At 36.6% G+C, this 13758-nt stretch overlaps 1 protein-coding gene across 2 annotated transcripts in view; it reads right to left on the reverse strand.

Annotated features, from left to right (window-relative positions):
* CFI (complement factor I) overlaps positions 1 to 13758 on the reverse strand; it is a 70810-nt gene that overhangs the window by 21091 nt on the left and 35961 nt on the right. For both annotated transcript variants that reach the window (XM_078069072.1, XM_078069071.1), the window contains exons 3-7: positions 13322 to 13601; positions 11324 to 11477; positions 7469 to 7650; positions 6501 to 6614; positions 6279 to 6389 (exon numbers count right to left, since the gene is read on the reverse strand). In XM_078069072.1, the coding sequence (XP_077925198.1) occupies positions 6279 to 6389; positions 6501 to 6614; positions 7469 to 7650; positions 11324 to 11477; positions 13322 to 13601 (841 nt within the window). The remainder of the gene's footprint in view (positions 1 to 6278; positions 6390 to 6500; positions 6615 to 7468; positions 7651 to 11323; positions 11478 to 13321; positions 13602 to 13758) is intronic.

Here is a 13758-nt window from a genome sequence, read left to right on the forward strand (position 1 = left end):
ACTCTCAAGCTTCACTGGCTAGAGTCATGACTTACTGTCTTCCTCCTTAAAAAACGTTTGGAAATTTCTTTCTCTCCTCTCTTTACTAAGGTTTTAACTATATTTAATGGATATAAAAGTATTTTGCTCAACTGCTTATATAAACTTCAAAAGAAATAATATGATTTGAGATCCTGAAATGTGTTTTTACATTTAAAAACTGATGTCAATGGGAAATTAAACAAGACTTCAGTAAAGTCAAATAATACCAAGCAATAGCAAAACATAATTATTATCAATTCATTTATCCATATATATCTCCACCATGTATTTAATGCTTACCTGTAAGGCACATGTGGAATATAAAAATAATTAGATTCTGTTTTCAGGAACAGGACCTGGCACACATAGTAAGAACTTAATAAATATTCATTGAGTAAATGAATGAATATAATAACTTCCAGAAAGCACTGATGTAAGTAAGAAGACAGTCTGTGTGACACAGAGTAGGTACTTGGTAAATATTTTTACCATCAGAGGTTTTCCAATGAGCACCAAAAAACAAAGAGCATTAACTCATTGCTTTGAAACTTGGTAAGTAGAGGGAAAGAATTAAAAACTATGCTTTCTTTCTACTATGAATTGCATTTCATGGAAACAAAATAGTTGATGAAGGAAAGTTCTTCTCTACAGAAAACCAATTAATAAATGCAGAAGGAATGCTGAATTAGAAATCACCATCTTGGGGCGCCCAGGTGGCTCAATCGTTAAGTGGCTGCCTTCGGCTCAGGTCATGATCTCAGGGTCCTGGGATAGAGCCCCGCATTGGGCTCCCTGCTCAGCAAGAAGCCTTCTTCTCCCTCTCCCACTCCCCCTGCTTGTGTTCCCTCTCTAGCTGTGTCTCTGTCAAATAAATAAATAAAATGTTTTAAAAAAGAAAGAAATCACCATCTTATATAGTTCCTATTGACAAATTGGATCTAGGCAACAATCACACAGGCTACTAAAAACCATTAAGATGAAAGGTTATGGGGGAACTTTTTCAAAAAGGAAAGATCAAGCTGGTCCAGGGATCAATTTTAGCATCATTAAGAGTGGGATACCCAGAGAACTTGACATTTTATGTAATAGAAAGGACACAGCACTACCCATCAAGAATTCTTGCCTAAAATATTGAACTTTGTATCTCATCATATCTCTGTAAATCCAGAATAAGGAACATCCTGTAGGCAAATGACCAAGTTTCTTTAAAAATCAATGGCATGAAAAAAACTGGGGGTGGATAGGTAGGTAACATTTCTTAAATTGAAGTATAGTTGACATACAGTGTTATATTAGTTTCAGGTGTATGACCTCATGATTCAACAATTCTATATATTATGCAATGATGACCACAGTAAGTGTGGTTACTGTGTCATCATGCAACATCATTACAATATTATTGACTATACTCTCTATGTTGTACTTTTCAATGACTTACTTATTTTACAACTGGAAGTTTGTACTTCTTAATCTCCTTCAACTAATTCCCCCATCTTCCCCACCTACCCCTGGCAGCCACCAGTTTGTTCTCTGTATTTATGGATCTGTTTCTGCTTTTGTTTATTTGTTGGTTCATTTGTTTTGTTTTTTAAATTCCACATATAAGTGAAATCATATGGTATTTGTATTTCTCTGTCTGACTTATTTCACTTAGCATAATACTCTCTAGGTTTATCATGTTGTTGCAAATGGCAAGATGTTATCCCTTTTTTTTGACCTGAGTAATATTCTTGTGTGTGTGTGTGTGTGTGTGTGTGTGTGTGTGTATCACATATTCTTCATCCATTCATTTGTCAATGGACACTTAGGTTGCTTCCATATCTTGGCTATTGTAAATCATGCTGCAATAAACATAGAGGTGCATATAGCTTTTTTGCATTTGTGTTTTTGTTTTCTTTGGGTGAATACCCAGTAGTGGAATTGCTGGATCATATGGTAGTTATATATACATATATATAATTTTTTTTTGAGAAAACTCCATACTGTTTTCCATAGTGGCTGCACCAACTTACATTCCCATCAACAGTGCACAAGGGTTCCCTTTTCTCCACATCTTCACCAACACTTATTATTTCTTGTCTTTTTGATATTAGCCATGCTGACTGGTGTGAGGTGATATCTTACTGTGGTTTTCATTCACATTTCCCTCATGATTAAAGATGTTGAACATCTTTTCATGTGTCTATTGGCCATCTATATGTCTTCTTTGGACAAATGTCTGTTCATTCCTCTGCCCATTTATTAATCAAATTATTGTGTGTGTGTGTGTGTGTATGTTGAGTTGTATAAGTTTTTATATATTTTGGATATATCATTCACAAATATCTTCTCCCATTCAATAGGTCATCTATTTATTTTGTTGATGGTTTTCTTTGCTCTGCAAAAGCTTTGTATTTTGTTTTAGTCCCAATAGTTTATTTTTGCTTTTGTTTCCCTCACCTGAGGAGACATACTAGAAAAATGTTGCTAAAGCTGGCATCCAAGAGATTACTGCTTATGTTCTCTTTTAGGAGACTTATGGTTTCAGGTATCACATTTGGGTCTTTATTATTTTTTTAATTTAAATTCAATTAATTAACATACATTTATGTCTTTAATCCATTTTGAGTTTATTTTTGTGCATGGTGTAAGAAAGTGGTCCAGTTTCATTTTTTTGAATGTACATTTCCAGCTTTCCCAACACCATTTATTGAAGAGACTCTTTTCTAGATTGTGTATTCTTGCCTCCTTTGTTGTAGGTTAATTGACCATGTAAGCATCAAGCATGTAAGCATGTAAGCATGTGGACTTTCTATCCTGTTCTATTGATCTATGTGTCTGCTTTTATGCCAGTACCATAATATTTTGATTACTATAGCTTTGTAGTATATCTTGAAATCTAGGATTGTGATACCTCCAGTTTTGTTCTTTATCAAGATTGCTTTGGGCGCCTGGGTGGCTCAGTTGGTTGGGCGACTGCCTTTGGCTCAGGTCATGATCCTGGAGTCCCTGGATCGAGTCCCGCATCGGGCTCCCTGCTCGGCAGGGAGTCTGCTTCTCCCTCTGACCCTCCCGACCCTCCCCCCTCTCATGTGCTCTCTCTCTCAAATAAATAAATAAAATCTAAAAAAAAAAAAAAGAAGATTGCTTTGGCTATTCAGGGTCTTTTGTGGTTCCATACAAATTTTAGGATTCTTTGCTCTAGTTCTGTGAAAAACACCATTGATATTTTGATAGGGATTGTGTTAAATCTGTAGATTACTTTGGGTAGTATAGACATTTAAAAAAATACTTGTTCTTCTAATCCATGAACATGGTATATCTTCCCATTTATTCGTGTCACTTTCAATTTCTTTCATCAATGTCTTATAGTTTTCAGAGTGTAAGTCTTTCACCTCCTTAATTAAATTTATTCCTAGGTATTTTATTCCTTTGGTGCAGTTGTAAATGGGATTATTATCTTAATTTCTTTCTCTGACAGTTTGTTACTGGTATATAGAAACACAACTGATATCTGAATGTTAACTTTGTATCCTGCAATTTTACTGAATTTATTTATTAGTTCTTATAGTTTTTCTGTGGAGTCTTTAGTTTTCTTCTTTTTAAAAAAGATTTATTTATTTATTTGAGGTGGGGAGGGGCAGAGGGAGAGAATCTTCAAGTAGACTCCCCACTGAGTGCAGAGCCCAACGCAGGGCTCCATCTCAAGACCCATGAGATCATAGCCTGAGCCTAAACCAAGAGTCAGATGCCCAACTGACTGAGCCCCCCAGACACCCCTAGAGTTTCTATGTAAAGTATCATGTCATTTGCGAATGGGACAGTTTTATTTTTCCTTTAAAAATTTAAATGCCCTTTCTTACCTTCTTTCTTTCTTTCTTTCTCTCTTCCTTTCTTTCTTTCTCTCTTCCTTTCTTCCTTTCTTTCTTTCTTTCTTTCTTTCTTTCTTTTTCTTCTTTCTTTCTTTCTCTTCTTTCTTTCTTTCTCTTTCTTGTCTGATTGTTAAGACTCCAGTACTATGTTGAACAAAAGTGGCAATAGTGGACATCCTTGTCTTGTTCCTGATCTTAGAGGAAAAGCTTTCAGATTTTCACCATTGAGTATGATGTTAGTTGTAGGTTTATCATATATGGCCTTTATTATGTTGAAGTATGTTCCCTCTAAACCACTTGGTTGAGAGTTTTTATCATGAATGGATATTGAATTTTGTCAAATTCTTATTTTGAATCTATTGTGATGACAATATGTTTTTATCCTTCATTTTGTTAATGTGATGTATCACATTGATTGATTAGAGGATATAGAACCATTCTTGCATCCCTGGAATAAATTCCACTTGATCATGGTGAATGATCCTTTTATGTATCATTGAATTTGGTTTGTTAATATTTTGTTAAGTATTTTTGCATCTATGTTCATTAGGGATATTGATATGTAATTTTCTTTTTTTGTAGTGTCTTTGTCTAGTTTTGGTATCAGGGTAATGCTGGCCATGTAGAATGAATTTGGAAGTTTTCCTTCCTCTTCCTTTTTGGAATAGTTTGAGAAGAATAGGTATTAACTCTTCTTTAAATGTTTGGTAGAATTAACCTGTAAAGCCATTTGGTACTGAACTTTTGTTGTTGGGAGCTTTTTGATTACCAATTCAATTTCATTACTAGTAACCAGTCTGTTCAGATTTTCTATTTATTCCTGGTTCAGTTTTGGAAAATTGTATATCTCTAAGAATTTATCAGTTTCTTTTTATGTTGTCCAAATTTTTGCCATATCATTTTCATAATAGTCTCTTATAATCCTTTGTATTTCTGTGGTGTCAGTTACTTTGCCTTTTTCATTTCTGATTTTATTTATTTGACTCTTCTTTCTTTTATTTCAATGACTCTGACTAAAGATTTATCAATTTTGTTTATCTTTTCAAAGAACCAACTCTTGGTTTCATTGGCATTTTTAGTTGAATTTAATTTAATTTTATTTAGTCTCTATCTCATTTATTTCTGCTCTAATCTTTATCATTTCCTTCCTTTTACTAACTTTGGGCTTTTTTGGTTCTTCCTTTTCTAGTTCTTTTAGGTATGATGTCAGATTATTTATTTAGGATTTTTCTTCTTTCTTGAGATAGGCCTGAATTGGTATAAACTTCCTTCTTAGAACTGCTTTTGCTGTGTCCCAAAGATATTGGACCATTGTGTTTCCAGGTGGGTAACTCTTACACTTGATCTTACCCAAAAGGCCGAGAAGCGTAATTCTTTAAGAATAAAGGATACGTTAAAAACTTAATAATCAAATAGAATGTTAGACTGTTTTGGACCTTGATTCAAACACACCGTTCTAAAAGGACATTTTTGAGAGGGGTGCCTGGGTGGATCAGCCAGTTAAGCATCAGATGACTCTTTGTTTCAGCTCAGGTCATGATCTCACAGTTGTGGGATCAAGTCCCACATAGGGCTCTGGGCTCAGCTTGGAGTCTGCTTCAGATTCTCTCTCCCTGTCCCTCCTGCTCACTCTCTCTCTCTCTCTCTCTCTCTCTCTCAGATAAATAAGTAAATAAATAAAATCTTTTAAAAAAGCTTTTTTGAGACAGTTGGGAAAACTTGAACATGGGCTGTTATTAAGCAGTGTTAGGGAATTATTATTATTAGGATACTAATGAGAATATATTGTGTATGTATAACATGTTTGTATCATTAGAAATGTATGTAGGTGAAGTGACATGATATCTCAAATGTGCTTTAAAATACTTAAACAAGGGGCACCTGGGTGGCTCAGTCCTTAAGCATCTGCCTTCGGCTCAGGTCATGATCCCAGGGTCCTGGGATGGAGCCCAGCATCGGGCTCCCTGCTCCGCGGGAAGCCTGCTTCTCCCTCTCCCACTCCCCCTGCTTGTGTTCCCTCTCTTGTTGTGTCTCTCTCTGTCAAATAAATAAATAAAATCTTTTAAAAAAATAAAATAAATAAAATAAAATACTCAAATAAGCTGAACAAGACTGGCAAAATATTGATAATTGTTCAAGCTGGGAGAGAGGCACATCTTGGTTCATTCTAATAATCTGTCTATTTTTGTTATGTGGGAGCTTTTCTGATAAAAAGTTCTGAAATAACAAATGTATTTAATAAATGAAAATATGAGAGAACATTCCATAGTTGTTCGAATGCCCACTCAGTAGTACTCTTACTGCTAACACTCCCCTATACCCACTTAAGATTACAATTTACCTAAAAGAAAGTTTCAGAGTCCCCAGATCAAGTAATGGACAAACATAACACAAAACCTTAATTACCTTCACAACCAATTTCATCTTCTCCTGTAATGCAATCCACCTCACCGTTGCACTTATATTTGTTTGGAATACAAACACCAGATTTACAGAAGAAACTTTTGCCTCTGCATCCTACACAAACATAAGTAGAAGAAGGTTTTTATTTTTATTTTTCATACTTAAAATCCAATAGGATAGACTCTGAAATGCGGGGGGGGGGGGGGGGGGGGGCGCTTCTATTACCTGTACAGCACAGTTCGTCACTCTGGTCTCCACAATCATCGATACCGTTACAGGCTCTCTTTGGGGGAATGTATTTCCCGTTCACACAGTGAAAGGAGTCATTTGTTAGAGGAGCTGTAAATTAGGAATTCTCTTTGTGAAATTTATTTATGGAGTTGTAGGTGACATCCCGATCACATTTGGAATAATGAGGACATTAAGATAAAGTCAGGCATCAAATAGAAAATGATATAAAACGTACTGGTAACATCAACATAATATATACGGTTAATAAGGAAAATAAATGTCAATGCTGGTTTATGGAGGCCCTTTCGTTATCTCTGAAAACCAGTATTTACTGCGGAGGTCTGTACTTGCTGAGGTTGGGGGAGGGGGCTCAGGGATCACGGGCCCTTGCTCACATCGGCAAACACCGGTGTTCACGCATTCCTTTCGAACTGCTGCACGAATCCTCACTTCTATCCCATGACTTACTTGGGCAGTGCAATTTATATTTTGATGGTATTTTTTTTTTTTTTTTAGCACCAAAAAAGGCTTTAGCCTTTAAAACCCTATGTACGACTAAAATATTCCCATGTCAGGACCGAGGAGGAAAGTGGCAGTGACTGTCTTGAGACTGTGGTCACTTAAATATTTTAAAGACATTTTGAAGTGTGTAGGCTGGGCCTCTCAAAGGAGATATTGAGGTTTCTTCTGATGTTTGTATTACTTATGTTTGTGGTATTAACTTTAATCCAGATGTTTTAGCAAGCATAGAGGAGTCAGGCAACTTTGCTCCCCATGTAGGAACCTGGAGAGAAGTAATATTTGAATGCAAAACGGTACAATAGAGGAAAAGCACCAATTTAGGTTCTAAAGCCTAAATTGTTTGTTTACTAAAGCCTAAATTTGTTTGTTTACTACCGATGTGGTGTGCAATAAACAATTTTGAAGGAAGCTTTGAAGTTTCAGGCAAGTACTCTACCAACCTGCATTCTGTGTGTAGCAAACCACACTAGCGAAATCCTGGTCACTTTTAGTTCTTCTCTTAGTAAAAGTACATTCAGCCAAACTCGTCTCTAATCCTCGACAATGCACTTGGAGACATTCAGTGGAATTTGTATAGAGATTTTCAGGAACCTCAAACTTTTTTTGAATATCAAAAGCACCTCTACAAATAGAATAAATGAAACATTAGGGTAGAATGATTAGTATTTTGCATTTATAACCTTACTGTAGGAGGTAAGGAACTAAAGTGATTTCCTCTAATTTTCTACATACGGGTGATACACTGAACAAGATGCTTAAATTCTCTGAGCCTCAGTATCTTCACCTGTAAAAGGGAATATGATAATCTCAGCTAATTTTGTAAAGATTAATTAAAACAATCAATTTAAATTGGCTAGCCAGAGTACAAACGTGGCAAACACTCAGCAAATATTAGTTTCCTCTTGTCTGTTTCTTGTTAAGGAGAACTCCTTCTTCCACACTCTTGATGTTTCCTTCCAACCTGAGATGAGTCATTCTTGGCTTCTCTCCATCTCTTAATTCCTTTTTGCTCAAGGAAAGGGAGTAGAATAATCAGTCAGGGAATTTTAGAATTATAAATCAGGCAAGGTTAGCTCACCTTTTCCATCTTTCCTTTTGGGGACCTCTTCACATGCCTCATGCTGTAAGGCTTACCTGGTTGGCCCCATTGTTGCTTAGAATTTGGGAGGTTAAGTTGGTTTAATTATAGCAGGTTCATTTTGTTTTTATGCCAAGCCATGTCCTCAATTCAGCCTTGACAGTATTGAGGTGATATTTTGGCATCTATATGCCATTGCTTGGATTTCAAAATTTGTTCAGAATTTGTGCTACCTCCATGACTCAATATACTAGAGATGATGAGTTACAGTAAACTATTCTTCTAGAACATTCAATGGCTCCCTGCTTCTCTTTAGAAGGAAATGGTGTTAAAAATAAGAAGTTGAGCAAAGATGTATCAGGTAAATATAAACAATAACAAAGCAATAATGGCAATATAAATATTAGATCAATTATAATGAAAGGCAAAAAGAAAATAATTAAAGGGAATGAGAAAGGCATTTTTAATGATTTCAGATCAATAATGATGATAAAAAGGAGTCATAAAACTGTGCCAAACAGCATCAGAATATGAGAACATATGAGAGCCATTGGGGCAATCTCATAGGTAAATAATTTGAAAAAAACCTCTCCATTTAAAATTACCTAAAAATAGTAGATAAAATGCATTCAATGAGCTCTTCTTTTTTTTTTTTTTTTTAAGATTTTATTTATTTATTTGAGAGAGAGAGCATGAGCGGCCAGGTGGAGTGGAGGGAAAGAGAGAAGCAGACTCCCAGCTGAGCAGGGAGCCTGACGAGGGGCTCAATGAGCTCTTAAAGAAGTAAGGGAAATACCCACTGGCTAAAATAAGAGAAGTCTGGGGGCACCTGGGTGGCTTTTGTTGAGTGTCTGCCTTTGGCTCAGGTCATGATCCCAGCGTCCTGGGATCGAGCCCTGCATCGGGCTCCCTGCTCAGCGGGGTGTCTGCTTCTCCCTCTCCCTCTGTGATCTCTCTCATTCTCTCTCAAAAAAGAAATAAAATATTTAAAAGTAAATAAATAAAATAAAATAAGAGAAGTCTGTCCATTAGCTCATACAAAATATGATAAGAGCAAAATACTGGGACATCAAAGATGGAGAGAGTTTCCCATTAGGATGAATTATAGGTTGTAGGTCACAAACTGTCAAAAATCACAAATATCTTGTGGCTCCATTTAATAAGATACTCTCACTAATGAACTACTAGCAGATGTGGTTTAGGAAGAAGGAAACTGAATTTAGAATAAAGTTGAGAGATGCAAGAAGCAGTAACAAAACAAGATGTTGGTAAACATGAAATAAATCTGAGTAAGCACTAGCTGAACAGCAGTAATAATAATAACTTATTATATAATGATAGCAATTAACTTCAGGGATATATAAAAATAATGTGGAACTAAATGCTGGAAACTTGGTAAAAATAGTGACATTCCTTATATTATTCCTAAGAGGGTGAGGACTTCCTAATTCAAGAATTTATATTATAAGGGCGCCTGGGTGGCTCAGTCGTTAAATGTCTGCCTTTGGCTCGGGTCATTGTCCCGGGGTCCTGGGATCAGGGCGAGCCCTACATCGGGCTTCCTCCTCCGCGGGAAGCCTGCTTCTCCCTCTCCCACTCCCCCTGCTTGTGTTTCCTCTCTCGCCGTGTCTCTCTCTGTCACATAAATAAATAAAATCTTTAAAAAAAAAAGAAGAATTCATGGTATAAATGTGAAGATAACCACTAAAGGAACAGAAATAGGATGTATATAGTTTACAAACCAAGTAGAGGGGGCTGGGGGATTAAAAAATACAACAACTTTATTAACCCAATAGAAATTAGAAAAGGAAGAAACAAATACACAGAAAAAACAGGGTAAATAATAATACTAAAATAAGATAGGGAAAATAAATTCAACAATGTAAATAATCACAATAATGTAAGTGGACTAAGCTCTTCAGACAGTTATTGTCATACTGGATTTTTTAAAAAAAATCTAGATACACGGTGTTTATAAAGGACACATTTAAAAGATAAAGATAGAAAGCTTGTAAGTAAATAAACAGGAAAAGATTTGAACAAAGCAGTTAACAAGCTTACTTATTTTAATGGACAACATATTTATTATATAGAACCCTGCACATGAAACATTTAAAATATACTCAGCACAAAATAAATAAAATATACTCAGCACAAAGCAAGTGTCAACAAATATTTAAACAATTGTCATCATATAGAGACCATTCTCTTACCACAGTACAATTAAATAAGAAATCTATAACAAAAAGTTAACTGAAAGAAAATATATATTCATTAGGAAAGTAAAAAAGAAACTTCTAAATCAAAAAAGGAAATTATACTGAAAATCAAAAAGTATTTCAAATTGAACAATAAATAAAACACCACTTTTATGCCACTGAGACTTATGGCATGCAGATGAAGCATTATCTAGAGGGAAATTTGTACCTTAAATGCTTACATTAGGAAATAAGAAAAGTTGTAAATCAATGAGTTAAGTAAGCATTTAACTCAAGGAATTAGGAAAAATACAATAAAGAAAAGAAGAGAGAGAGCCAAAGGGAACAACAAAACTTAATGAAGTTGAGAGAAAGTAACAAGAGACAGTTTGCCTATAAAATATAAAAGTCAAAAACACAATCAAATAGATCTCTTCAAGGTTGATCAAGAAAAAAGAGAGAAGGCATAGACAATATTAGGTATGAAAAAGTGGACATAATTATAGACAAGCAGAGATAGATAGTAATGAACATATTTACAACTCTCTGGAACTGCAGAGGATTCATATCCAGATACTTAAACAAACTTACAGATGCTCTGTGCTCAGTGGTGTTCTAAGTGCTGGTGAAACATGAACATATTTAATCCTCATAACAGTGCTATGAGGCAAGTAGTTATATTCTCAGGTTAAATATGAGGAAATTAAGGCAGAGAAAGACTGGGTAATGAAAAAGCAAATAGTTGGGGTGCCTGGGTGGCTCAGTTGGTTAAGCATCTGCCTCCGGCTCAGGTCATGACCCCAGGGTCCTGGGATGGAGCCCTGCATTGGGCTCCCTGCTCAGCGGGGAGTCTGCTTCTCCCTCTCTCATTCCCCTTGTTTGTGCACTCTCTCTCTCTGTCAAATAAATAAATAAAATCTTAAAAAAAAAAAGAAATCTTATCTTAGAAAAAAAGAAACAAACAAATAGTTGGAACAATAAAACCAATCCTGGGAAAATCCACTGACACAAACACTCACTGTTGAAATCCAAGGTCAAAACAGGCCACATTAGCCTCTGTCATGCTCCAGGGTTTTTTACATATGAACATTTTCTTATCTTGGTCTACAAGTTTTACTTCAACAATTCCTTCTGAAGTGATATTTCCATACTTTATGGAAACACTAAATTGTCCTAAAATTTAAAAAAAACCAAAAGAATGAGCAATATTTAGGCATTCACCATTTCTCCTCTTGATGAAAAGCCTTTAAAATAACAAAAGAGATAATTTCAAATTAACATTGAACACCATGAAGGTTTTCATAAATAATAGTAAGCAATTATTTCATAAGGCAATGCTGTGAAGACTACACTGATATTTATCCTCCACTTTTACACATGAGGTTAAGTTGCTCACTCCAGTGGGGAAGCCAAGAATTGGAAGCTACCATATTGATCTCACTTCCAAGTCTTCAGAGCAAGCCAAATAATTAGGATGTAAAAAAGTTTTATGTATTCTCATATATTTAAGGCATTTAATGCCTCAAGAGAACAAAAGTCTGCTGCTGACAAAATCTCCATTATTGCTTCCCTTCTTTCCCACAGGCGGTAGAGAGCTCTCTTCTTCCTGTTCCACAGTGCTTCAAGATCTTCACTCAGCATCACACAGATATTTAGGCTACTGTGTGCCAGGATATGTCATGGTACCTTTAAAAATAAAGTTTTGAGTGCCTGGGTGGCAGTCAGTTGAGCGCCTGACTCTTGGTTTCAGCTCAGGTCCTGATCTCAGGGTTGTGAAATCAAGCCCCAGGTCAGGCTCCTCACTAAGCGTAGACTCTGCTTGACTTTCTCTCCCTCTCCCTCTATCCCTCCCCACTGCATGCTCTCTCTCTCAGATAAATAAATAAATCTTTAAAAAAGAGAATGTTTTGAGTATTTTTTTTTTTTATTTAAAGATTTTTTTTTTTTTTTTTTTTTTTTTTTTTTTTTTATTTGAGACAGAGAGAATGAGAGAGAGAGCACATGAGAGGGGGGAGGGTCAGAGGGAGAAGCAGGCTCCCTGCCGAGCAGGGAGCCTGATGCGGGACTCGATCCAGGGACTCCAGGATCATGACCTGAGCCGAAGGCAGTCGCTTAACCAACTGAGCCACCCAGGCGCCCTGTTTTGAGTATTTTTTATCAGTTCATGAAATGCCTGTGATAATTGATATCAGAAGATAAGCCTGAGGTTTGCTAGCATAAAATTTCATGAGCTCTTTTTGTGTGCCAAACACTGTGCGAAGACTTTTACATACATCATTTTATTTAATTTTCATGAGGGTCTTGTGAGTTAGGAACTAGTGTTACTCACATTTTACCGATGTGGAAAATGGGGTCTGACAGTCACATAGCTTGTCAATAACCGAGGTGGGGTGGAGGGGCTTGCCACTAAATCTGACAGTGAAAGCCCTAACCTTAACTACTCCACAAATCCACCTATCAGCATCCCAGCCTCCTCACTGCATTAGGAACCTGGATGGAGTGTAGACAAGCTCTTTCGTCTGATGTGCCAAGTTTGCTAGGTTAGAGCATGTCCTAGGTCAGCAGTGGCCCGAGCTCCCCTTAGATCAGGGCCAATGGGGTTGGGGCTCCCTAGGGGTAGGGGCTGGTGGGATGGATGCTGGAAGAAATTACTAGAGATGGAGGTCCAGAGGTGCATCAGTATCCATCTCACGTAAAGACTTGTTCACTGGGTTCTGAACCAACTCAATGGCTCTGGGAATAGTTCTGCTAGGCAAGTAGAAGTGAGGGTGGGATAATTTTGAAGGCCTGAGCAGCAGAGAATGGCACAGGCACTAAAGGGAAGGACTGGCCTCAGGGCCTTGTGCTGTGGTCTCAAAGGCTGACTAATTTCTTAATTAGCACCACAATTACAATTGAGGGTCTAGAGGGGAATTCTGAACTGTCATCATAACATTTCATAGCAAAATTATTTTCTAATAGAAAGTATGGTAAACAATTTCCTTCTTACATCATAGATTCAACTAGGCTTTTCCTACCTTCAGCTGTGCATGTTCCGTTATTTAAAAATTTTGCTCCTGGATGAAGACATTCATAACTCTTTTGGTGACAGTAAGTTGGGTAGGTTTTCCCGTTAGTTGAACACACTGGGGTACCATTCTTTGGGCACTGATAAGGGAGTTTACAAACACAGGTCCTGTCGATGCATTTCTGCCATGGTTGGCAGAAGACTTTCTTGCAGGAGAGATGTGTGTATTTTTCAGTTAAGCACTTTTCGTCTACCAGATCCTTTTGAGGTGTGTTTAATGTTGAAGAGAGCTGTAAAACACAAAATAAACACTAACAAACTAAAATCTTCTTTTTGGAGTTGATTAAGTGAAGGAAAGGAACAAAACAGACTCACCTACCCCACAGTATAGATGAGGTGATGTGGTGTAGTGGCTTACGGAATCACAAACCTGACTTCTAGTCCTAG

This window comes from Halichoerus grypus, chromosome 3 (assembly GCF_964656455.1).
Source record: "Halichoerus grypus chromosome 3, mHalGry1.hap1.1, whole genome shotgun sequence".
Lineage (NCBI taxonomy): Eukaryota > Metazoa > Chordata > Mammalia > Carnivora > Phocidae > Halichoerus > Halichoerus grypus.